Source organism: Gymnogyps californianus, chromosome 6, assembly GCF_018139145.2.
Source record: "Gymnogyps californianus isolate 813 chromosome 6, ASM1813914v2, whole genome shotgun sequence".
NCBI classification, from domain to species: Eukaryota; Metazoa; Chordata; class Aves; order Accipitriformes; family Cathartidae; genus Gymnogyps; species Gymnogyps californianus.
This window is the reverse complement of record NC_059476.1, coordinates 28,278,642-28,304,958: the sequence shown is the minus strand read 5'-3', so window position 1 is coordinate 28,304,958 and position 26,317 is coordinate 28,278,642. Positions and strand designations below refer to the sequence as shown.

Here is a 26,317-nt window from a genome sequence, read left to right as displayed (position 1 = left end):
ATTAAAGAAAAACATTATTTTTAGACCCTGAAGAGAACAATATAGGGACATTTTCTTCTTCCCTTGCTGGCTGAAACTTGGCCCACACCACTGATAAAATCCTGACTCGATGGCTGTTTAGTGTCCTGTGTCAAATAATACATAGTTTTGATTCCATTCCAAGCAAATAAGTGATCATCAGAACTACACTAGGCCACTATTCATGTCATCGATTCTTCTGGAAGACTCACAGGAAGGATAAATAGGCTACATAATGGAAGAAACATAAAAGTATAAGTGAAGACAAATTATTCAGGGTATCACAGCATGAAAACATTTTGCGATTACTGAAACACCAATATGGCAAGCATTCATATAATATTCTGTGCCCTTCAAAAAACACAGGACGGACATCTTACCGGTTTGAAACTCCTGCTAACAGCAATGCTCAGTTGAGAGCCTTCTTTCATACCTCCACAGAGGAGAAAGCATAAAAAACTATGTAACTGGGGGGCGGGGGGAAAAAACCAACACACAAGAGGGAGAACTGCTATAATCCATCCTAAATGGATGGGAGAGGGGAAGGCAGGAATTTGCCTTCAGTCCCAGGACCAGCACAGAAGAAATAGAAATATACTTCATCTTCTCTCAAGAGCAAGGAGGAAAGTCAGAGGAACAGTCTAGTTCACAGTCTGCTCTCAGGTAGGCTCACCTAGAGAACATCTATGTTGACATTTCTGTCCAGACCAGGAACATGCTGCTGTCATAAATCTTGTGGTTGTTCTCCCTCACCCTGTTTTTATTGACATCTCAGAGCACACGTAGCGTGCTCTAAACACAAATTTGTGCTAAAACGTGCTCTGACTGCTGAAGGACATTTAGTCTAGATGGCAAGACTAGATCTTGCCCTAAGGAAAAAAAAACCTGAAACAAGTAGAGTGTGGATGCCAGATCCATTGATCCTCCTGTAAAAAAAAAAAAAAAAAAAAGCAACATAAAATAAATTCACTGCTCTCAGGCCACAGTACTCACTAATGGAGATATAACCCTATATGCTATCTACCATTTGGGTTGGCCTGTTACTTCCCCAAACAGACTTTCAAAACAGTAAGCACCCAAACTGTTACAGGCCAAGAAAGGGAACAAAGAGTTTACTGATAAAGAATAATTCAGTAAGGGAAAGTGGATGATTAGAGAAGCAGGTTGAAAAGAATGAGGCCTTTTCCCCAATCTCTGGGAATTACTACAAGCCAAAAATATAAGTTTAAGAAACCCAGGCAGGATATATGACTCTTTCAATTTCTACTGAGTTATAACTGAATGGTTTTCAAGCTTTCAATGGAATATGCAGGTACCATGGAGCCATAATAGTCCGATTAAAAATGCATTATAGATTCCAAGGAGACTAAGCTATATCTCTGGGTAACTCAGTGGAATTTATTAGTCCTTGCAGACTGGCTGCTATTATGATCAAAAGCAATTATTCATGTTAAAAGTGTGACTGTCAGTTTAAAAGTGTCCCAATGTAACCCAAGCCTCCTGCTAACATACAGTCTTCAAGCTATCCAGAAAACAGATCTTTAGGGGGTATAGCATGAATTATTTATTTATTGGCCTTCTAGAACCATTCTTTATGAAAGAATTATAATCACATTACTACGATGGTGGAGAGAACAAGAGAATCTTTGAAGTGCAGAAACAGTACAAGATAAAGGTATTTTAAAATAGAGAACCGAACCAAATCTGAACCCAGTTCAAACTGTCCAACTACAACTGAAAATGAATTATTATCTTGCAAGTACTTCTGCAAATTGCACCTCCAGCTGATACCCCAGCCACAGTTAACCACAAATCAAAGCCAAACCACAACGTTTTACTGGGGATATTAGTTGTCACTGTCAGTTCTTCTCAAAAGATTTTTAAGAGAATCATAATTTTTGCAATATTTGCAGCACAGTCATGTTTTCAGTTCATCAAGGGGAAAAGTTTAAGAGAAGTTAAACAAAGGATATTATTTCTAATGTATTGTTATATTCTTTACTAAATGTAGGTAAGTTTAAGCCAAGTGAAACTTTTTGGTAGCACTTGGTTTGCCAAGGGATGTGTAATATTTTTCTGCTGACACACAAAAACCATAATACAGATAATTGGTTTTTTTTCCTAGCAGCATGAATCCGCTTATCTCACCTCAAGACATCTGGCAAGATAGGAAGACAGATGCAGGATACTGACATCTTCATTCAAGTCACTCATGACCTATAAAGTCTGACTGAAAAGCATGATCCCTTCTTGTGCTGTGCCTTAGTGTGGATGTTACGATTTGTCATCCCCACTTTGCCATATTTTGACAGAAATATAGTCAAAATACACGTGCTTACACCAGAGGAAAAACGACTAGCATGTATAACATTACATCAGTGATGAAGCAGAACACACAGATTTTTCTGCAGAACCTATGGTTGCTCCGGACCCCTCTGGTTCTCACTAACAAGGGACAACAACCCACACCCCTACTTTCAGATGAGAAAACATAGAACTTGCATGTTTCTTCAGAAGTAATCTGTGCTTGACAGTGTCCTAATTCTTAAAACAGTAGATAATAACCCATTTCTAACATTTTAAGCTTTTTTTTTTAAATTAATTCTCCTTTTCTCTGAACCCAAGAAAGGGGAGATGAAGGCAGACCATTTAACAGCAGTTGAACTCCCACTCACCACCATGTCCTTCATTCAAAATACATTAGTGACTAAGTGAAAACAAGCTACAGATACAGAGAGAAGGTTCAATAATTTCATATGTACTAGAAGTGGTAGTAGACAAATTGCATATTCCACACATGTAAAATAAATAAATACTAACTAAAACTTCGACTTTTTTACTTTTTGGAAAATCTGACTGATTTTTAGAATCCAGAGACTCAACATGTTTGATTTGAATTTAGGTCTTTCTGTGCAAATATTGTCAATGAAGACAGAGTATTTTGTGCGAGAATTTTCACCAATTGAAAAAGAATTTAACAAAAATAGTTCAGTTTGCTCAAGTACTGTTGTAGTTCTCCCCAGAACTGGATACATTTTTGCTGAACAAAAGTTCGCTGTAGCATTCACTTATTAAAATCTTTGCTCAGGGATGGGAAAAATATTTTTGGTGAATGCAATACATAACTGTGCCGTTAGCGAAGATATAATTTGGCAATGGCAGGAACATGCAGTACCTTTGACATCACTGGTATGGCATTTGTGCTGGTGAGCTGAAGCCACTTTCCTGAAAGATGTTCCACCTGGAATGATAAAAGGCAACCAGTGTAGAGGGAAGCCATCACAAAAAGATTTAAACTGTGATTTTCTATACTTAAGCTTTATGTTTTCCCAACATAAAAAAGTGCAAGACCTTTTGCTATGGTTTGTAAGGTGAGCGTTAGGATTATACTGGGACATCCACCCATTTCTCCATGTGCTTATTTACCTAGCAATTCAGTTTTGACATACTTTTAAGGAGCGTCTCTGACAGTATTGATGGGGATGAATGTTTTTCACTCAGAGGTTTACAGTGACAGGGATATCATGGCAGAAACAGCAAGATGGACACATGTCAGCTGGAGAACGTGTTTCTGTAGCTACACACTCACATACATGATCTGTAGCTGGCCCTTGCCTACAGCTTGGGCTGAGACAAGTGAAACAAAACAAGGTGCAATCTATATTAAAAGGGGGGAAATAAACTCCACACTTTTTTCACTAGTTCATTAAAAAAAAATATATCATCTGTTCATCAGCTCTTCATGTTTCCTAGCAAATATGACATTCCATAAGGTAGAAACACTGGAGAGTTAATTTTGGAGCAATTACACCCTTGCAGACTTCCTCAGCTTTCATTTTTACTTTTCATTCAACAAGTTATTAGTGTTAATGATACCCTTGGCTAATCCCATCCTCACAGGACCAGGTACATGCTAACACGTTCAAATTAACAGCTATGTTTAAGATAGAGACACTAGTAGGCTTGTTCAGCCCTTTATGAGAGAAGCAGCTACTTGCCTCACTGAATGGGAAAGGATCAGGTCAGTACTTGCAGGCTGGTACCAGTCTTAACTTAGGAGGTTCATTGTAAGGGTCTGCAGTAGTATCTAGACCAACACGGAGAGTAAAAATAAAGTTTCAGGTTAGCAGGCAAGAAAAATTTCCATAAGAATGGTATAGCCCAAAAATATTCCAGTTTTACACCAGAGTGGGGTATATTTTTCCCTAAAGCATGAGTACCATGCTGGTTCACTTATTTACTGTAATCTCCACTATAACTTCATCTTTCTTATTTAGGATTGTATTGAAGAAACAAAGAAAACATGTCTTACTAGAAGTTCATGTTTTGCCTTTGGTTGAATTAAACAGGGCTAACGTGAATGTGAATTTGATCAGGGACAAGCAACTCTACACCGAGAACTCTGTTTTTACATAGACTTTGGAATAGCACTTTTTTTCCTTGTGAAACTTTTCTTTTCTTGGTGAGTGATTGGACTATGGTACATAGAGATTGAACTATAGTGCTTTTACTAACAAGACATATATGTGAGAAAGAGTGATGTTTGTCAGTTGTATTAATTGAGGTGAAAAACCAGCCTGGCTTAAAAAGGAAAAGGACAGATTTTAATGTTTTTAAGTAGGGGGTTTAGTGTTCCATCAGCAGTGCTAAGTTATGTAATATCACCGTGATTTTTATCTATAATTGATAAATGTACATATATGGAAAGGTTTTTTACTAAAGTAGCTTAGTCCATATTATGCCTGCACCAATATCATTGTTCTCCTAAAACCATACACCAGAACTGATGTAGTAAATCTGATCCAAAACCTGTACACCCCGTACCTGTTAAAAAAGCTGATGACTTTTAGCCCTTGATGGGATGGTACTAGGTGACAGCTTCTTCCTGTCCAGAGCTGTAAATGGATCGGTACTTACTGTCACCACATTGCCTGCATCAGACAACTCAAAACCAGATGATACGCAAGACAAGTTCTAGATGATCCTGGAGAATTTCATAGGCATGTGAGGTGTGCTGACTGAGGCAAGAATTGAGACCCTCATGTGAGACAGAGGTCCAAGTTTTGGGACATGAAAATAAAAATCTCTTGTCTTCAGGCATCTGCAGTTCATTCCTTTCATGTAAAGAACTGCCTAAAACCTCCTTGGAGAGTTTCCAATTCTGATATAAACAATGTGTCAACTCAAAGTAACTAGGAAACAAACTTTCCTGCAACAGGGTTAGCGCTAATTAAGAGAAGTGCCCGCACTATAATCAACGTGGCAACTCAGAATGGATAAGATGCATATACTTGTGAACAAATGAAATACTCATTCCGTTATCCAGCCTAATGGAAAGTGGGGATAAAACAGAAAAAGCAAATGCACAGATAATCCTGGATATGTAAAGAAGGCATTAAGAAGAAATCAGTGAGAGTGCAATGTGGAAGCAGGTGTTAGCAATATTCTCTGTGACAACTGTGGTGCAAGCAGATTCCCATACCATGAATAAAATACTGCTTCCAGACCTGACCTAAGGACAATCAGTACTTCTACAAAAAGCAGTCAAATAACCCATTAATCAAAAGCTAATTGTAAATACAATCCCAGCTTCCAATCCCACCACAGCCACTCTGTTCACAGGTCCCACCAGGCCCTTCTTGTCCTCTTCATCTCCTGTTAATCACTATGACCTGTGCCATCCACTAGTCATTTTATTTATCTTTATCTCTGTCATTCTCCTCTGTCTCCTGCAATTGCTCTAACTCTTATTTTCTCAGAGCCTTGTTCTACCTCAGCAAGCAAACTCAGAGAGTTTATAGTTATTGGAAGAAAGAATCCTGTGGAGCTCCCAGGGAAGCACAGAGAAGAAGTGGCAATTAGGCACTATATCTGGCTCCTGGAGCTTACTGTACCATGGATTTAATGAAAGAAGCAGATAGGCAGAGATACTATACGCAGTCAAGGCACCCACAAAAAGGTACAAATGAAACCCTCCACACATTTCAAAAAAATCAAAGAAAGAGTCATCCTTTTCCTCCTTGGGCAGTTGTTTGAGTATTTTTATCGCATGCTTTAACACCAAGGTCTTTAAGGGGCTCCATAGACAGAACCTATCTTCTTCAGTTGGTAGCCACTTACAAAGCACTGAGGACATTTAAGAAATGCCCTTAGTAAAGGGTGTCCTACAGCATAAGGCAGGTTAGAGGGATTCCCAGGTGACAGTAACTCCCCAGGCCTGCCCACTCACCTGCCATTTCTCTAGCTGGTGAAGCCAGCATCAGCAGCTGTTCCAAGGCAGACACTTCCAGGTAAGGCAGACGGGCTGCCCCTGCACCCACTTTTCCTCTCCCTAACTGCTGCTGCCCTGCTCCTCTGCTCTACCCGCTCCCTTGGACTCCCTCTCTTGGCTTCCTGGGTCAAGCAAGAGAAAGGGGCTAGGATGGGCTAAGTAAAAGGGATGAGATGCTTCAGCTACTGTTTTGGACAGGGATGCTGAACTTTTAGATCAGTACTAGAGACGAGGACCTACTGCCTTTTAAAACTGAAATAACAGAACACTTCAGAAGCCTGTGCTGCAGCTAAAAAAGTCTGCAGGAAGCTTTACAAAACAATGCAAGAGTCAAACTAGTATTTCTCACACAGCTACTCATATCCAGGGCATCTTTCATGCAATTATTCAGCAATGCACTGACATCTTAACATAGAGCACATGGGGAGCTCTCAAGACTTGAAACCATAAACTGGCCAGGTGCAAAACCTGTGTGCTCCAAGAGGCTCTGTTACACCAATTACCCACTTGGTGGTTTGAGACAGTCTTGCAGGAATTGTTTTTCACACACTACCCACAGCAAATCATTACTGTGTGTGGTATATATACACACCAAAATTCTACATATGAATGAGCTATAAATTCATATTCATCCATTTCCAGAACTTTCTATGTCAAAGCTGTAGGAGGAAGAGTAGCTTAGAGGAAGAAAACAGGAATTTTGACTTTTGTACCTGAGCACTAGGTTGCAGCTGAGCCTTTAGATGGGTGCAAAAATACACGGTGTAACATACCCAAGTACACGTATTTCCTAGACTCGCTTTCACGAACTGAGTTATGCTATTTTTCATTGTTGGCAGCAGAACTGTTGTACCTACATAGCAAGCACAAGTGGCTGTAATGTCCATAACTCAGAAATGCCACATGCAGATGTACTTTTTCAGTTTACAACTCTGCTGAAATGCCTTCTCATAATTTGAAGAGTGCTTACACACTGTTTCCTCCACATAGCTAAATTATTTCATAATAAGATAAGAATCTCTGCTGCAGCATATGAAAAACATACGCTTGGAATATTCCAGCTACACTGCAGCTGAATGGCCCGTTAGATTAAGTGTATCCCAATTACAGAAACCGGAGAATCCAGTGGTGGGTTCAGGTTACCTGGTTTTTCTAGTCTTATTGGTGTGTTCATTGTTTTCCTTTTGGAGCCCCATCTAATCTAGAAGCAGACTGAGATGACAGCAATTCAGACCAAGGTCTCTAAAAGCAGGAGAATCCAGGATATTTGCTATTAGGGCACATTCATTTTTAAAATGTAGAGTACCATTAAAAAAAATTAAAAAAAAAATCACATATGGAGGACAGTGCAGTGTAAAGGCTGACATCATCTAAAGGTATGAACACTGAAAGCAGGAACATGACTACATTAGATTAACAAAACAACAAGTGCTGGCCAGAAATGGAAAATGATATTCCTTGCTCTTGCAAAGATGCCTTGGTAAGAGAGCAGCCGCAAGAGGTCCAGCTCACTAAGGGGACAGGCTGAGTGAGCAGTTATAAGGTCATTTTGAATAAATTACATGGTTACCCACTACTTAGGGAATAGGACTGAATGAGCTGGATCCTATCTCTGTGTTTGCCTTTGGCCTGTTTCAAGACTTCCTTTTTGCAAGTCACTTAGGCCATTTAGATCATTTAAAGTTTCATGTTACAGTTCCAGTTGTTTTTTTACTTCATTAGCACTACTCATGGGTAAAACCAGGAGGATAGATAAATGTTTCACCAGTGTAAGGCTGATGCCTAGTCCATGTAGTTGATGTCACTTATATTCAACCCCAGTGTAATCAACAGGAACTGTGCACATGTCCTGAAGACATCTTGCAGCCATTGGATTGTCTCATTGGATAGTTTTGTCTCCAATATTTCAGAGGACAACAGACACAATTGACCTTGACAACTTTTTTTCCCTCTACTGTGATGTATCTGCTAAATGGATCATTTGCACCGGTCTCCTCCTCACTAATCTATGACTTCTAGAAGTGAAGAAAGAGGGGACTTAGATTGAAAAAAATCACTGTCTTGAACGTAACTGAACTGTAGTAAATGCAGTAGCAGCATTTTGCTAAGCTAAGAGCAGTATTAAGTCCAGAAAGAGAGGACAGCTGCCTAGAAACTGTTTTCCGGAAGAAACTGCAGCAGAAGACCAGGATGACAACTGAATCTTTAAGTGAGTGCTCTTTGGTTAAGCTTTTAATAGTGGAGGCATTTGCAGCCTTTCCCTTTCTTGATACGCTAAATAAAGCATCTGTTCAATTTGCTTATTCCTGCACATAGTTACTAGAAGCCACCAGGGCTACTACCAAGGGGAAATTACAGCCAAAAAACTTTCAACGTTCAAATGCATCTGAGGGAACGCATGGCATCCCTAACATCATAGGGGGTTGCTACACCTCTGAACGCAGCCGCTGTAATAAACGTCCCATTGCAATCTGTACTGTGTTGCCTAACTGAAAGCAATCAAACCAACCAACCATACAAGGAGGGCTATATTCAGTTTGGAAAAAAAGTATCAAAGTATACCAAAAACTCTTCATCCAAAACATTGTATCACCTCAGTCACTCTATATTTTGACCTCTATTACTTCAAGAACCCTGTTAGGTTATCTTTTCTGCCTGTTCAGAACTCCCATTTGCTTCATCAGCATCTTACTAAAGAGAGTGAACAGTGGAGCTGTCAAATAAAAATACATGTATTTTGTTGTAATTTATCATGTAAAAGAGGGAAGTGATAAGAATAGAAATTGTCTTTAAGGAAGGAATTAGCATGCCTACAAAAAACTCCACAACAACAAAAGAAGCAGCTTCAGCCTAGTTCCCCCTCCTAGACTTTCTACCATATCCTGACTTTACTATCACCATCTGCCAGAAAGGCAAGTTCCTCAGATGTGATCTGTGTGTCTTGTTCTTTTTCCATTTACCAGCAAATCCTGCAAAATCCTCCTCTACAATTTATTAAGTCACTAAGCCCCATTCACCTTTTTGCTTCTTTAAAACACTATGTAACTGTTCCAGTTTGGGGTGCAATTTGATTCAATTCTTCTGTTATTATGATCTGTGCTGTGGACAGAGACCCTTTACCCTGCCGTAGTTTGTTCCTTCTCATGCTGATACACACGTTTAGATGTGCTCCAAAGGGCTTGTAAACCAAAACAGCTTATAAATGAACAAACTGCATTCATGCTGCAAGGACTTTGTCATTTAAAAAAAAATACAGCACCATTAAAGGGGTTCAGTTTGATACAGTTGTTCCAAACTTTACCTCGCCTTGCAGTTCTGGAAAGTTACAATCTTCACCTTCACTTAACTTCCTGCAAGCAGATAGCTGCGCTGCCTTAACTACGGGCTCTCAAAAGTAAAATACATCCACCTTTGGTGTTTGCAGCTGACAATTTAATAGCGTTTTCTACTGTGCATATGTTGACCTGCATTTTCTATTGCTTGTAACCACGCCTTTTCAGAACAGTGATTTTTCTTCAATCTTAGCAGAGACATATGGCTCATTATGGCAAACCTAGATGCCAACTTTGATGTTTCAAAGGACAGATTTTTTTCTGTTATCTAAGTAAGGAAGGCGGGTTTTTTGCAAGACCATACTGGGAAGACACATTAACGTTTAGCCTCCTGTCACTCAGGAAAGAGCACAAGGAGCTTTGCTCGCGTTTCTAAGTTACCTCCTGGTAGTTCCTTTGGTTTTAAAAAGAAAACTCCTAGTTTGATTGCTACAGTGTTTGTACCAAAGTGAGAAATAGCTGCCCTGCTCCGCTCCACTCCACTCATCGCAGGGAAGGCAGCAGGGAAGAGTTTATGAACTGTAATTACCAGCTTACCCGCTCAGGCTCCTTCCTAAAAGGAGAATCATTCATCATCCTCTTTTGTGCTACCGACTCCTTAAAAGGCCTACTCAGCTTTAACTCCAGTGTATCCCACCGCAGCCAGGCTCCCCAAGAGCCTGCACCAGGGCTACCTAGATGGATTTCAAAGGGAATATCGCGCCGCTCGCCTGCCTTATTTGGGAAACCCTAACTCTGCAAGGCTTGGCACAACCTCAGTGACCGAGCAAGCCTTCGTAAACCTGGAGGTCTGACAGAGATTTAATGAGAAGGAACCTCAGATTACGATGAGCTCCTAGCACCGGCAAGAAACAGAAATGAGAGCGAAAAGGGAGGGCGGGCTGACGAGATACCGAGCGAAACTTGCAGAGTTAAAAACAACCCCGAAACGGCCCGGCGAGGAGCCCTCGGAAGGGCTTTGCGCGTTTGGCGTAAAAATCTTCAGGAAGGAAGAAAAAGAAGGCCGGGGAGGGAGCGAGCGAGCCAGCCGGCGCAAACGAGGAGGGCAAGTCGCCAGCGGCCCGGGGACACCCCCGGCCAGCGGCCTGGGGACCCCCGCCGGTACACACACACACACACGCACATTGTACACACACACACACACACACGCACGCAGCCGGGCAGGGCGGGGGCGGAGCGGCGCCGGGACGCCCGTGCATCCAGCAGCGCGGCCGCCGCCCGCCCCCCGCACCCCCGCGGCGGGCGGGAGGCCTATGGGGGCGCGGCGCCGCTGCCGGAGCGCCGGCGGCCCCTCCCCGCCGCTGCCTGCGGGAGTGGGAATAAAGACAGATAGCGGGGCAGGCACCGGCCGGGCGGGGAGGGAGAGCGCAGAAAGTTTCCTGCGGAGCCCGCGGGCGGCGGCAGCGATGCCCGTGCTGCGCGGAGCGCTGGGCGGGCGCCGCCGGCCTTAGGGGGAGCGAGAGCGGCGCGGGGCCCGGCAGCGAGCCCCCGGCCCGGCCCGTCCCGTCCTCTCCTCTCCTCCGGGCGGCGAGGAGGAAGCACCCCGGGCAGGGACGGGAAAGCGCCGCCGGCCGGAGCGCGGGGAGGGGGAGCGGCACCGCGGGGACAGCCGCCGCCGGCAGAGCCCGGGGGGAAAGATGAGCTTGTTGTCAGCCATCGACACCAGCGCCGCGTCCGTCTACCAGCCCGCCCAGCTCCTCAACTGGGTCTATCTCTCGCTGCAAGACACGCACCAGGCCAGCGCCTTCGATGCCTTCAGACCCGAGCCCTCCTCGTCCCAGCACCCCGACCTCGGCTACACCAAGAGCACCCCGGAGCTGGGCTCCTCGCTCAGCTCCAGCTATCTCAACAGCTTCTTCCAGCTCCAGCGGAGCGAGGTGAGTCCGCGCCGCCGCCCGGGGCGCAGCCCCCGGCCCGCTGCCCCCGGCTCCCCCCACCCCCGGGCCACAACCGCCATGATGCCTCGGCAGCCTCCCCCGCTCCGAGCCGGGACCGAGCCCGCCGGCGGGACAGGGTAGGCAGCCCCGCTCCCCGCCCCGCACGGCTGAGGAGGCTCGGCTGGCCGCGCAGGCTCCTTCCCCGGCCCGTTCCCGCCCGGAGCCTTCCGCCGCGCCGCAGCGCGCTCGCTCCCTCCGCCGCCGCCCGCCCCGGCGCCCCTCCCGCTAACGGGCCGGCGGCCGGGCCGGGGCGAGGCGCCGCCGCCGGAGCGGCATTGGCGAAGCCGCCCGCCGCCGCCGCCTCCTCCCGCCGCCCGCGAGGGGCGCCCGTGTTGACAGTCTGGTAAATGGTTACACCGGTTTCCCGTGCGCGGCCGGGACGGTGCCAGAGGTACGAGGAGGGGACATAAAAAAAAAAAAAGTGCTACATCCGTAATAACATGCAAAAATCCCACCCACCCCCCCAGTTTTTTTTAAAGTCATACTTAAAAAGCTTGATATAAAGAATATATATAGCTTAGGAGAGATCAGAGGCCGGCATTATTTGAAAGGAAGAGATATAAACAGGAACGTGACAAAAGCAGAGTGAAAAGAGTTTTGCGCACGTTTCATAACAAAAGAACAAGACTAAATGAAACCAAAGGGAAGGAAGCTAAAAAAGCAGGGTATGCAAAGACAATTCACTGTGGAACTCCCTGTCACAGGAAGTTGTTGAGGTCAGGCACTTCTGCATTGGAGGGATTTCACATGCGTGGAGATACTGCAAGGTGGCACCTCACACACCACAGCTCACAGCCTCTCCAGAAAAGATCCAACAACGGTTTTACTCCCTACCATGGGGCTCTTGCCACAGACGTTCAGCAGTGGCTCCATTTGACGAGGGTTAGATGGACTGTGCATCCGACCTGCTCTGGCTCTTCCCACAGAATGACATTTCAAAGTCCTCCCACCGCCATTTACGTTAAAGCATAGGTTTAAAAAGTATTCTCAGTCAAATACAGGTTTCTGTTCTATCAGCAAAGGTATGGGGTTGTTCATTAAAAACAAATCAAATTCCCCAACTGCTCTGGTGTTACAGGTTTTAACAGTTAAGAGTTGGAGTTACATATACACATTCTTTTTTCCTTAATTAGAAATTCTTTCTCCCTTAAGAATTTCACAGAGCACATCCAGTCTCAAAACAGACACTATTTTTGAAAGTATATAGTTCAAAATCCATTCAGTCTGATGTACCCAGCCTTATTAAGCACAACATAACATACCCAGTTTAAAAATACGCAGACTTAACAAGCACATTGATTTTGCTAAAGGACAAACAGGCAGTGGAATTTAAACTTCCAGCTACCTACCTGTTGATTACAAATTGTCGATTTTGCCCCTCTCCGCTTAGCTTACAAGCTTTGTGGTGCCCAGGGAGCGATAAGACTCCAGGGGTTTGGCCCACATGGACTCTCTCCAGACTGGGACTCCATTCGGGTCTGCGTTTGTTCAAGTTGGGATGCATTCTGCTCACAGCAGGTCCTTTTTCTTCTTGGGAGAAAAAGGAAAAAAACAAGTAAATGGAGGCTGCATCCAGGAAGCCTTTGAAACAGTCTCTGAGAAACAGTTTTCTTTTCCTTAAAGTTCCCCCGAGTTCATTTTCTGCTTCTACTATACTGTTTGCAAGTAGGGGCTAATCCTTTTGTCACACTCTCCCTTTCCACTTGGTTCACATTTCTTTCCAGTTTTTTTTCCCCCAAACTTTTCTCCTTTCTACTGGAAAATGGTTTCCCCGGTATGCCAGGCCTTTCCCAGGCCCCTGCTTCAGCCCCCACTCCAAGCAGTCAGCCCCTTCGCAGCCTCCCCCTGGCCGCGCTGCTTTCGGATCCCAGCAGTCACCTTAGCTCCATTTCTGCGTGGCTTCCCATCATCCATGAGCTGTATGGATGCAACTTCATTCTGCTCTTTTTAACCTCATTCCAGTTCCCTGAGGCACATGAATGACAACAACTGAGAATGCCTGCTCTGCAGAAAGCCTAGAGCAGTCACCGTTCAGGAAATAAGGAGCCATTTCATTCTGTACAGATATTTTAATATTTTAAAAAGATCAAGCACGTTAGTTTGTTCCAGTTCATTTTCCAGCCTGTGACAACAATAGCATTGACTATGTGGCTGATGGAAACACTTCGATGTTTCCAATCTTTACCTGAACTACCTGTTAATACAGGCTAACCTGAAAAGAGGGGTAGGGACACAGCCATCTCATATGGCATGGGAATACATCTGCCCTGCTGGATATACCCCGAAGAAAGTAAGGAACCCTTTAGTTCCCCAGGCTAATGCTCCCTGCTCGTACAACAGCTTTCATTCAAGGGTTTAGAAGGCGTTAGAGATACTGCTGCTCAAAAAAAGTTCTGTCAATATGTTAGATGCTCAATTCTTTGCAGAAACTGGAAACTAGACTGCTTTTTTGGCAGGAGTCACCCAAGAGTTTCCTACAATGTCATGCTCTTAATTCTTGAGATTCTAACATCTGTTTATTTGCAGATGCCATTGGGTATACACTGCGTATTTCAGCTGCGTAAAATTATTTTGGGGAGCATTAGTACTGTATGCTGCTTTTGCATCAAGTGGGCTTAAGCTATCTTTGGAACAACGCATAGCTTTCCGCAGTTAAACTGTTGACTGTTTTCTACACAGTGCTTGCTTTGGTTGGCATTTTTTTTTTCCCCCTCCCAGTTTTGTCCTGGGTTGGCTTAGCCTGGAGCCGAGCTGTGACAATGATTGACACATAGCTGTACACAATATTCGGAAAGTGACCTAATGAGGGGCCAAAATAGCAACAGATTGAGAAATGATAGGATCATAGGGTGTAAAATAGTCGCGTGTCCTGTATGTTGCCTTGCAATTGAAAATTTCTGGAGGAGAATGCTTGGAATAAGAGACAGCACTTGTGAAAAGTTGCTATTATACAGGGTTTGCAAGTCTGCATGGCAGTGCCTGTGTATGTGACTTGCATGCTGACCAAAGGAACTGGACAGAAAAAAAAAAATAAAAGTGCCAGCACCCACAGAGTAGTCTTGCACTTCAAGATTTTTGTCCTCCAGACTTTTTCCACTACAATGGACGCCTTCTAAATAAACATGATGAACACAGCTGTTTGGTGCATAAAAGCCCATTGTACCAGGAAAAAAAAAAAAGCAATAATAAAGGTTTAAACAGTAAAGCGACAATAAGTGTTTTGTTCCATATGCAAGACTCATTTTGCAAAACAGACCTGCTTTAAACAAAACTTTACTGCAGCATTTATTGTCCCAGATATGAAACGAAAGCATGTTAGAACATTAAGATGCATTAAATTGGCTATTGAACTGAGCTCCACCCTCATTATAACACCATCCATCAGAGCCAAGTATTTGAGGTTTTGTTGTGGGGCTGGTTACATGGGATTTAATGCGTTTGAGACACAGCCAGGTAACTGTGGCTTTGTGTCATTGAGTGGTATAATTGAGAAACCTAGAATAAGGGTGTAAGAGACTCATATGGTATTTTTCTGTACTCACAGTAGGCATCCTACCAGATCAATGCTGACTTCAGTCAAGAAGAGACAGCAACCAGTAACTAGAAGTTACCATATTATAATAATCAAACTTGTTTCTTTGAACCCAGAGTGCTAATTCCAGCGCAAGCCAATATTTACATAATGAGAAGGAGCCTGTGTCCTAATGAATTCTTTGCCCATGTGCAATACTCTGCATGTCTTTCAAGAGGGGAATTCCTTCTAGAAACCTCTATGGCAGCCACTTTCCGGATCTAAAACAGATCATACTTAAGCACAAATAACTGCATATACTAGATCAGAAAATAGTCACTGTTTTCAAAAAGTAGTTCACGTTTCTGACTCAGGGACTTCCAGATCCAGTCCTTATAGGCAAGAAGGGAACTAATTGGGAATGAGAGAACATGAGCTAGTTCAGTTTGCTACAGTAAGGTGCAGACCACTCCAAAAGGAAAATTTGTGTAATTAAAAAAAAGTTTAGAGAGCGTGCTGTGGAAAATAACATTCAATCCCCTGTGAAACAGAAGCAGGTCTGCAGCACTGGGATAGATACTGCTTATCAGGCAGCTTCCCAAAGAATAAAAGTTATATGAATGTCACTGTCATACTATTAACAACAACATCCCATGAAACACTGTCAAGAACAAAAATGTATGGAAGGAAGTTGGCATTTCTACAGAAAATACATTTTATATCACACAAACTTGTTTCCCATCTGTCTTTCACAGAATTAGAGGAATACACACTAGCCTGATACTTGATGAAGAAAGATCTGTTATTTAGCCTAGATGAATTAATTTGGAGGATGATTATAAGATTTAAAAATTCACCATTGTCGTAGTATCAGAAGAATACAGGGATTGCCATACAAGATCAGGCACACTGACCTATTAAATTGTCATATCTCTGAGAACAGCCATGATGAAAAGATTTAAAAGAGAGAGCAAAACACCTTGTAAGAGGCTGCTCACAACCAGTGCAGTTCTAGGGCAAATAAAACAGATATGCAGATTAGCAGAAATTACCATATGTTCCAAAACATTTCCGATTCCCTTCATTTTGTGGAATATTATTAGTTATTCTAACACAGAGCATATTTCTGATCCACAGAGTGCTTAATGAGCTCAGCACTGCAGTCAGGACTTCTTGCTTCTCACTTGCAGACTAAACAACCACAGTATTATCTCCTCTTATTTAAGCATAGTTATTGACAGTCAGAGTAGTGCAGTGTACAGGTTGCCTGCAGTACATGAAAGTATCCTTTAATAATAGTGATTATTATTTGATTGATTTCCTCATCTTCATTTTTTCTCACTATTCTTCATGTAAGTACTAACATTTCAGTGTCCTTATCCTTCTACAAAATTTATTGAAATGGCAATAGCTCAGCAATTTCTGTGTTGGAGGAGCTTGTGCTCCCTGCCTCAAGATGATTGTACATCACAGATATTTTGTGGCTACTTAAAGTGCCAGTCAACTCCTTTCAAACTGCTTTTCAAGAAGTTAAATGTCAATTCTCGCATTGGTCCTCGTAAGAGATTCCACAGAGCTGAATCTCCGTTAGTCAGAAGACAATATGCATTTGGGGATCTTGGCAGCATCAGCCTCCTCTGTCCTCCCACACAGCCAGCTCTAGAGCCCTTTTGATGATATTGCCTCAGCACACAAAGTGGAGCTTTCACAGCCCACTCTCTATTCTGGACTCAAAGTCTCAGATTCTATTACAGGTATTTGAGCTGACAACTGCTCTCCAATTCCAGTTGGATATGTGCTTTAAAGTGCAAAAATTTAGGTTTTTAAGTCCGGAAGCATTCTTTTTTGCTCCCTGTTCTTATTTCTGCAGCCGTGGCCTCCTGCTTTGCTACTTCTGTCTTTGGAAAACACCTTCTTTTGCCAGGGAAGAAAAAAAACATACATGAATGTACTATAGGAAGTGGAGTCTGAAAATAAGATCTATATTTTGTATAAGAAGTGGGAAACTCAAGTTATCATACAAATTACACTCTTCCATTTGTATCCCCTAGGTGTGGCTTTAGACTACTCTCCAAGATTAATTTTTTTTAAGTGCACTGTACTGCATATGGTAGATACTCTCCTTATTCTTCACACTGAGGCTGAATTACCTAATAGCAACTTGATTTCAGAAGGGAATACACAAGAGCCAAATTTGGTTCTTTTAAGCAAGTACTCTAAATACAGTTATGTTGCTTTTGCTTGGCCTTCCTTACCTAAAACCAGCAGAAAGCTCCCAGAAGTAAGAAGAAGTGCAAGTGTGTTAAAGTTACTCCAGGAGCCAGAGCCTCTTTTGTTGCTTCCTTACCCTCCCCACACCTGAAGCAAATGCTGCTGTAGCTCTGCAGCACACCTGCACTACCTCTGGCTTTAACTAGTTCAAACATCATTTACAGCTGGCCTTTAGTTCATGGCAACAAAAGTATTATCCACCATAGTCTTCTGCAGCTACTTAGTATCACATCAAAGGTTGAACCATGTTTGGAAAGCTGGCAAGAGCTAAAATATTAATTGCTGAACCTAAATCAAGTCTTCCAGAAGAGGGATATGGGCTTTCTGCTTTACTATTGATTTCTTTTTGATAGGTTAAAAAAAAAAAGCTAGCAATATAAGATAGATCAATTACATGTATTCTTCCTGATTAGTTGAAAATTATTGCCAACTCTTTTAAATCACTTGGGACTTTGTATTTATGCAAACTCCTCATTGAGAGGAGTACTGGCATTCACTTTCTGTCTCACAAATACATCCATGTCTTTAAAAACTTGCCAGGCAATACATAGAAAAAAAAAAACCCTCAACCCATAATTGGAGGCAAAAGCATGTAGAACTCTTGTTACAATTCTATTTTATACACACAGCTTTCAGTTACAGTTATTTTATGTGTTTATAGTGTCTTCCATCCCAAGGCACCCAAACAAAGGGGTGATGTAACTGTGTGTTGGGTAATGATTTTTCATCCCTTCCTCTTTTGCTCTGCAGACACAGACTCAGTTATTCAGAACAGAAAAGGAAGATCCTTCTCCAATGAACTGCACAAATGATCAGACAATCAAGTCTGACTTGAACCAATATATTCATTTATGAAGTATATGGAATGAATGGATAACCAGAAGGTGTACAAAACTGCTTTTATCCAAAAGCCAATCCGCCTTTCCCTTGTTGTTGTTCGTTTGGGGGATTTTGTGGAGTTGTACAAGATTGATAGAAAACAACTTTTATCAATGATCCTGTTACTTTGGTAATAAATAATTAGAAGAAAAGAAGAAAAGCTCTGGGGCCCCCAACATAAGAAGGACATGGACCTGTTGGAGCGAGTCCAGAGGAGGGCCACAAAGATGATCGGAGGGGTGGAACACCTCTCCTATGAGGACAGGCTGAGAGAGTTGGGGTTGTTCAGCCTGGAGAAGAGAAGGCTCCGGGGAGACCTTATAGCGGCCTTCCAGGACCTAAAGGGGGCCTGCAAGAAAGCCGGAGAGGGACTTTTTACAAGGGCAGGTAGTGATAGGCCAAGGGGTAATGGTTTTAAACTGCAAGAGGGTAGATTTAGATTAGATGCGAGGAAGAAGTTCTTCACTGTGAGGGTGGTGAGGCACTGGAAGAGGTTGCCCAGAGAGGTTGTGGATGCCCCATCCCTGGAAGTGTTCAAGGCCAGGTTGGATGGGGCTTTGAGCAACCTGGTCTAGTGGAAGGTGTCCCTGCCCATGGCGGGGGGGTTGGAACTAGATGATCTTTAAGGTCCCTTCCAACCCAAATCATTCTATGATTCTATAATCACATTATTGACAGTCACTAGGTGAGAATTAATACAAAGAAAAGTTTTCTAGTTCAGAGTTTAAGCGGGCCATAAAAGGACTCTGACGCCTGATTTAAATAATATTTAAATCTTAGACCAGAGGATCTTTTCCATGCTACTTTAAGAAGCATGAAAAACAATGACACAGGGCAGTTGCAGAAAGGTACAGGCACAGATATTACAAAGCTAAATCATACAATATTGATAATATGTATTTGCATAGAAACAAAAGCAAATGTGTTCTGTTATCTAAATGAGATGCATATATATAAATGCTGCCTAAAAAGTGATACTAGGTATCACCTTAAAGCTTCTGAATGGTTTTGTGAAACGTAACAGTTAATATTTGTACCTCTCCTCAGTTTCTTTTCCCCAGGAAAATTGCCAGCAACCTGATGCCCATTTTGCCACTCTCCTGAATTGCCCTTCTTCCTCTTTTAGAAAGCCACAATGAAATGATTAAATTAAATGGGAGGAATATAAGTCTTTGCTTCATGGCAGTTTACTTAGGTTCTGTCTGGGTTCCAGAGAAGTTATAATGGATCAAAGGAATCAATTAAGTTTTACAAAGCTATTCAAATCTTACAGTAATACTGTCTGAATTATAAGTGTCACAACTTAGGTCACTTCTTTTTTCCTGCAGGTTGGCTTTCATTCTCTGAAATGTTACAAACAATCTGTGATCTACTAAAAGTAGAACCTAAAATTATAGACAGATTCACTTGAGGAAAGCAGAATAAATGCAGGGTTACGAGGCCTGGGCTTTGTCTGTGTCCCTCATTGTCTAGCCAGGCCAGCACAGCTGTTGGGAGTTTTGGTGGGTTTTAAGTTTTAACATGTCACAAGCCTAGCCCATTACTTTGTCATGTGTTTTGGTGTAAGCAAATATTAACAAGTCCCATACTTTGACTAAGGAATTTTAAGGAGCCTTTTGTAGGCCCTTTCTCTTAGCTCTTTCAACTGCTGCTGATCGGAGAGCTGCTGCGTGGTCTTCCAAACCTCTATCTTAGGAAATACATTTTGTGTTTCTACAGATTTAGTTTGAAGACAAGCAAATGCCCTCGTGGTCCAGGACTCTTGGTCTCGTATCCAAAGAAGAAATACATTCCTGCTGTATTAAACGACCACCCACACCTACTCCCTGCATATGGCAGGATTTGATGTCTCTTTTGAATGAACACAAGTGCAATACCCTAGAAGGATCGCAGGAATCTGGAAATCTATATTTACATCTCATCCAGCTAACTGCCAACCAAGCAAACATTTTAAAGGGATCATCTTGCTCCCCATTGGTTTCTCTTGCCAACCTAGGGGTTCCAGGTTTCCAAACTTGGTTGTGATTGTAGCGGGGGAGTCGGAGCCTATATTTCTTCACACTAAGCCAGCCTGCTAGACAACTATTTGTGTGTAATCACTAGGGCTGTGGATACCTGTGGTTGAACGGAAAGCAACCAGTCATCGTATCCTGAAAATGGGGGATTAGTAAGAGCTCTTAAGAGGGTTTGAGCATCAGGAGTCCTTGAAATACAGAGGTGTTCTTATAACCATCTTTCTCCAACATACATTGCAACTGAAATTAAGAGTAACAGATTCATTCCTCTAACAGACACAACCTGGGGGGAAAAAAAAAATGCTTAAGTCTACTTGGAAACCAGATTACTCAATTGTTATTTTATAATTTGTCTGAAGCAGATTGTGAAGTTTTAGGTTTACTTGCTCAGATCACACTTCAAGCTGTGCTGTATCACAACTGATTAAAAGGGTGGCTTTAAATGTAGATAAAACTATCTAAAAGCTGGAGTCACAAAATGAAATTCCAGCCTGTCATTTAGTACATGGAAATAATTTATTCTCCTCACTATATTCAATTTAATAAAAGTTTTTGTCTTCCCATGAGTGCAGGAACTGAGGCCCCAAGCGCATTGCGAGAGGCCCGTTCTGGGCAGATGATGTATTGTTTCTACCTCTGACAGCGACCTTAGCTTTGCCTCTTTTAAACTTTGGCAGCCATTGCAGAGGTTTCTGTGCCAAGAAGGCATTACTGAATGTAAATGATATAAACAAAACTGTCTGAGACTTAAAGTTCTATTTAACCCAAAATGGACATTTCTTAGCAAAACCTTTCATCACGCAAGAGCTGCACAGGAGGTAAATGCTTTCCTAAGTGTGTCTTGAACAGGCACATATCTATTTCCGGGTGTTATTTTTCTTATGTTTGGAGTGTCAAAAGACCCACCGAATGAGAGGAAACCCAACTCTTGTTTTTCAAACTGCAGGTCAGATTGAGACAAGATTTCCTGCAGGAAACAGAGATGTTAACAGGGAGTGCAGGGGTCAAAACACGTCCATCCGTTTCTCCCCTCACTTTATGCTGTACAACCTTCATAACCTCGTCCGAGGACCACATCTCAACAAAATAGGCTTGTTTTTCAACAATGCGAGGTGGCAGTGGGATTGAGGTATCTGGTGGAGGCCCTCCCCATGGCCCTCTCTCAGAAAGGTCAGGGAGGTTGGCAGTCTGCAGCCTGGGGGAGACTCAGCTGCAGGCAGTCGAGGGATAGGCCGAGAAATGAAAGGTCCTGTGGGGATGTGTTAAAGTAATTTGCAACCTGAATGGTCTCCGTTGTCCCTAATATAGTGCTCATGTGTTAGAGCTTCTCTTTAATATAAGTGGGCAGTTGTTTAGCATTCAGCAGATGAAAAAGATCCCTGCAGAGCTTGGTGCAAGTTTTAGAAAGTGCCTCCAAGACTGTGCACCTCTGACCAGAGGAAATCTCTATCCTCTCCTTTCCCACCTTTCCACATCTGCCATTAAAGGCTTTTTGTGAGGTCCCCATACATTGTGTAAAACAAGTGTCCTCACTGACACAAACCTGGCCCTGAGTCTGAAATAAGGAGGATCACACTACTAGCAGAGAGCTGAGGCCTGTCTGAGCTGCAGCAAGCCTGAAGATGGTGACTGAGCAACTTCTTAACTGTCAGTGTTTTGTTACTTCTATACCACTGTATAGTAGACAGGGAGCAGCATTTTTTTAAGATCTAAAGATCTGTGAAACTCATTGAAAGCTTTGGATCAAAACGTTAAAGATCAGCGGATTTAAAGCAAGGTGAGATGGTGGCATGCATTGCTCTTCAATCTTGCCGTGAATTGAAGGTACGCCAGTCATACACAGAGGAGCGTGTTGCACCCATTTGCCATTCTGCAGAGTCTCAGCAGTGATGAGCAATTACAACCTGAGAAGCCGCAACCAGCTGAGCTGTCAGATCTGGAATAACTAGATTAGATAGATCTATCCACTGGATTAAAGATTCATCACCCTACCATTGATTCGCTTCACAACTACTGGCAAGTCATGCCACATTCGTAGTTGTTTCCTTAAGATACTGTTTCTGCAAGAGGAAAGTCCTGGTGCCATCTATCTGACAATATTTAGAAGTAGACATTAGTGTTAGCAGTTTAATATAAGCATGTATTTATCTAAAACCCCCTACAGAAGAAAGCTGAATTAAGGTATACTTGGCTAATCTAACTAGCCAGGAATGTATTACTTAGGGTTTACTTGGCTAATCTACGTTTATCTGTGTTTTTAGATGAGGAACTTGAGTAATTCACATTTTACTAAAGTCAGCCCAAAGATCAGATTTTTTGACAGCTAACTTAAACATTGACTTCAGAAGGAAACAGAAGCCCGAGGCTTGTTTTCTTCCTCCAGGCAAACATTTTCTTCACTGAGTGATGAGCTTTGCTTGCAGTTGTCCAATGATAAAATGTTACTGAGTAAACTCTTAAACGGTTTTCTGTAAAAGTATCTATAATTTATCAGAGGAGCTAAAGCAGACATATGCAATACAGGAGCAGTTTTTGAGGTTTTCCAGTTCAGCCTTGGTAATTCAAGTTCTCTATTTCTTCTGGCTCAAATTAATACAACAAAATTTATGACAGTATTTTCATTTAATCCCTCTATTTTCAGCAGGCTTTGGGGTTGGCCATAAACATTGATTCTGCATTAGACGTTTTCTTTGGGGACAAAACCAGGGAACTGTTTTGACCACTTATAAAGAGCTGAAGCACAGAAAAGTCACAGATTTGAAGTACTCTTCTCCACACACGATCGTCTTCAGGTGCAACTGTTGTGCTTTCGCACATGTTGCATGGCCCCACAGATAAATCCCATGTCAGAAGCAAGCCTTGGGGCACTAGCAGAGAAGACAGATATAGGCCCTCAGGTTCAGGTTTGTATATTAACACGTACAAGCCACTGAATTACTGTTTGGGTAGCTTCAGATTTCCCTCTCCTCCAACATGAAAATAGCAACTGAGTGACGGCAATGACTTGTCTATCCTACTCTTTTATCCACGGCACAGCACAGGGATGTACTCAGTTCTTATCTTCATGAAAATCCAAGCTGATAACTTAAGCACCTTTTGACATTTCAGTGCGGGCCTAATAATTAGCATGGCTAGTCTGGTTACCATCATACACACTTCACAGACTGGGGAATGTTTATAATTTGCAGTATATGAAAACCTTACTTTTTCCACACTGATGACAGGGCAACCCAACTCCTTTTTCCAACAGACTTCAAACAGCCATGGCGCCTGCTGACTTGAACTTAACTCTGGAAGTTAAGACTGCTTTATTTTTGTTTGCTTTATTAGGTTGGCAACATACTAAAGCAAAAATAAGTCATCAAAAATTCTTTGCTCATCGCTTTTCAATTCCAGACTATTTCATGTAGTGGAAGAATTGATGACTGGACTACGTTATAGGAATATTGAAATGCTACAGGACCTCACTTCAGTATGTGCAAGTAAGACAAATGTGGAGAGAACCACTAGCACAAATCATACTAACTTATAGCTTGAGCAGGTTCTTTCACAAGTCCTTTAGAGATACTTTTAAACAGCTGTAAATAGGGAAGAATTTTTTGTATTGGACCATTGTGGGGGTTTGTTTTTACTTTTTTTAATGTTAACCCACTGGGTTTCAGGTGGAATAGTCACAATAATAATGATGCCACATCCAAAGGAAATTATCCTGCTAAGGGGGAGTAGTCACCTCTGCCAACTTCAATGTTAAATCCCTTAACTAGCAGGAACAAAGAAGGACATCTGTGACAAGGGATATTGTGCACAGAATCCAACAGTTTGGGAGCTATGTCTTCTCCTATCCAGTTTTAGCTATTGCACTTAAACAGCAGATGACTTCAAAGAGGGCAAGAAGTTGCATTTTCTTCATGCTTATTTGGCCGGTTTAAATATCTCTTTTTCTCCTCTATTTTAAGCTGTGAGATATTGTGTAGGAGTACTACTGTAGTTTTTGTGGTTTGGGGTTTTTTTGGGGGGCGGGGAAGTAGTTTTTCAAAGTATAGGTTTTTAATTAAAAAAACCCTGAACGACCTCAAAAGCACCAAACAAATGTACTGGCCAGATGCAGCCTATCAACCACTTCAACCAGCACAGGTCATTCTAGCTTCAGGTAACTGATGGATCTGTACCCCTTTATCACTGCCCTAAGCGTCCAGCAGCCACAAACCGAACTTAGGGCAGAAACTGAATTTTCCAGGTATGCCTCTACATTTCCAGTCCCGTGCCTAAAAGCTTTGCTTCTTAACACCTATAAGTCCTAATAACAAGGTTCCCACATAAACAGGTTACCATCCCTTATTAATACCAGCTGTTCTGGAGGATCAGTACTCCTATCACCTTTGGGCAGAATTAAATGTTGTTATAATTGAGATGCTATCACACTATCTGTGCTTTCTGCTCCCTGTTAAAAAATACCTTTACAGCTGAAGCAGTAGCCATACCAGTGGGAAATTTGGAAAGTAAAACTTGCCACCTATTTGTTCAAATGTTTCATTGCATATTCCTAACAGTACCATTGTCTTTATTTCAACATTATACCATTGCTAAAAAAGAATCTGAAGAGATAAATTCTGTTTCAGTGTTTCCTTATCCACCTCTTGGCACATCATTCCCAAAAGCTGTCTCTGAAAGGCAGGGACCAGCCAAGAGAACCAAGAGCATTTGCCAGATCATTCACTTAACTAGGAATTTCTTAGAGGTGAGTTAGATGCTGGAACTCTTGAGTCACTCACATATGTTACCCAACTGGAAATCAGAGTAACAAAGCTATAGAAGACAATAGCTGCCTCTTTCACAAAGGACCACACTGCAACCTTACAGATTACGTGTAGTTTAACTGAAAACACTCAGCAAACAAATAACAAAGGAAGCCTTACTTCCCAACACCACCGACAGATACAGTTTAAAGATCTACTGAGCAGAGAGGTTACCTTTGGAAAGTACAACACCAGATTTTCAGTTTGGTTCACGTTCGACTAAGTCAAGAAGTTTCATAGGAAGAAAAAACAAACAAACAAACTTACGTTATCAGCTCAAACTTCCCACTAAGCCAGCTTCTAAGTTTTACCACCAGGTCACCCATCCTCCCAGTACAGCAAGATAAGGAAATCCTGAATTCATTGCAGCTGGCCTGATGAGCCTTGTAATTAGGACATGCAGTGTGGTCTTTCAGCTTCTTGAGAGCACTAACCCTTTCACTGCCAAATTCTTTCTATCCTGTTATAGCTCAAAATGAGACTCCATTAAAGAGATATTATTTGTTGTCTGCTTTTTAAAGAAATTGGTTGGCTTTGCTAGTAGCACACTGTGAACACAAAGCAGTCACTGCTTTTGGTGGAGTTCATCAGAGGAGCAGTCTCCCTGCCACCTCCCAGATGTGTACCGATACACTCCAGACCAGAATGAGTCAGAATGCATTGCCCCCTTCCTCTCTATTTTCCCTTCTACTGTCGTCTCTCTGAGACCATCAACATTCTCCCTGTCACTCTGGTCATCCCCTGGACATCACCTTTGAGTGTGAAGCTAATTCAAAGTTTTTGTTCAAAACCCTTCTTAAAAATCCCCTTTGCAGCAGTGCAAACACTTAGTAAGGGCTGAATTGCTGATTTGCTCAATTGAGTGCCCCAAGACAAAACAACCCCGTCTTATGTATCTCAGTAATATTCATTCACCCCTTGTCTTCTACAAAGACAAAATGGACTAATTTGCTTTCATCACATTCATTACATGTTCCTGAGCTTTCGCTATTTGATTCCAGGGGCCAGGATGAACTTTCCCACCACCACCCTTATTATATAACTTGGCTTTTTGGAACAGCTTTTTTCCTCATCTCCTTCTGAAGAACTGGAGATTTCCACAGCTAGCAACAGGATGTAGCACCGTTTGTGCTGGTGCTCTTTATAGCATCTTTCAAGTGCCAGATTGATGTGTTTTTCACATTGACTCAGAGTTAAACTGATTTAAGACCATTTTCCAGGTCAGATTGGCAGGAACTGCTGAAACGGTTTGCCTGACTTTATATCAAAAGGGATGAACTGCATCTT

General features: G+C 42.4%; 1 protein-coding gene and 1 long non-coding RNA gene across 2 annotated transcripts in view; one reads left to right on the top strand and one right to left on the bottom strand.

Annotated features, from left to right (window-relative positions):
- Positions 1 to 4,032: 4,032 nt before the first annotated feature.
- On the bottom strand, positions 4,033 to 25,332 carry LOC127017627 (uncharacterized). Its single transcript, XR_007766623.1, has 3 exons — positions 25,298 to 25,332; positions 12,908 to 13,085; positions 4,033 to 4,105 (listed from the first exon to the last, which is right to left on the bottom strand). It is a non-coding gene; the product is annotated as an uncharacterized LOC127017627 (long non-coding RNA).
- The window catches only part of ZCCHC24 (zinc finger CCHC-type containing 24), a 116,617-nt gene continuing 101,339 nt past the window's right edge, over positions 11,040 to 26,317 (top strand). The window contains exon 1 of the mRNA XM_050898813.1: positions 11,040 to 11,498. Coding sequence (XP_050754770.1) covers positions 11,259 to 11,498 — 240 coding nt within the window. The 5' untranslated portion in view covers positions 11,040 to 11,258. The remainder of the gene's footprint in view (positions 11,499 to 26,317) is intronic.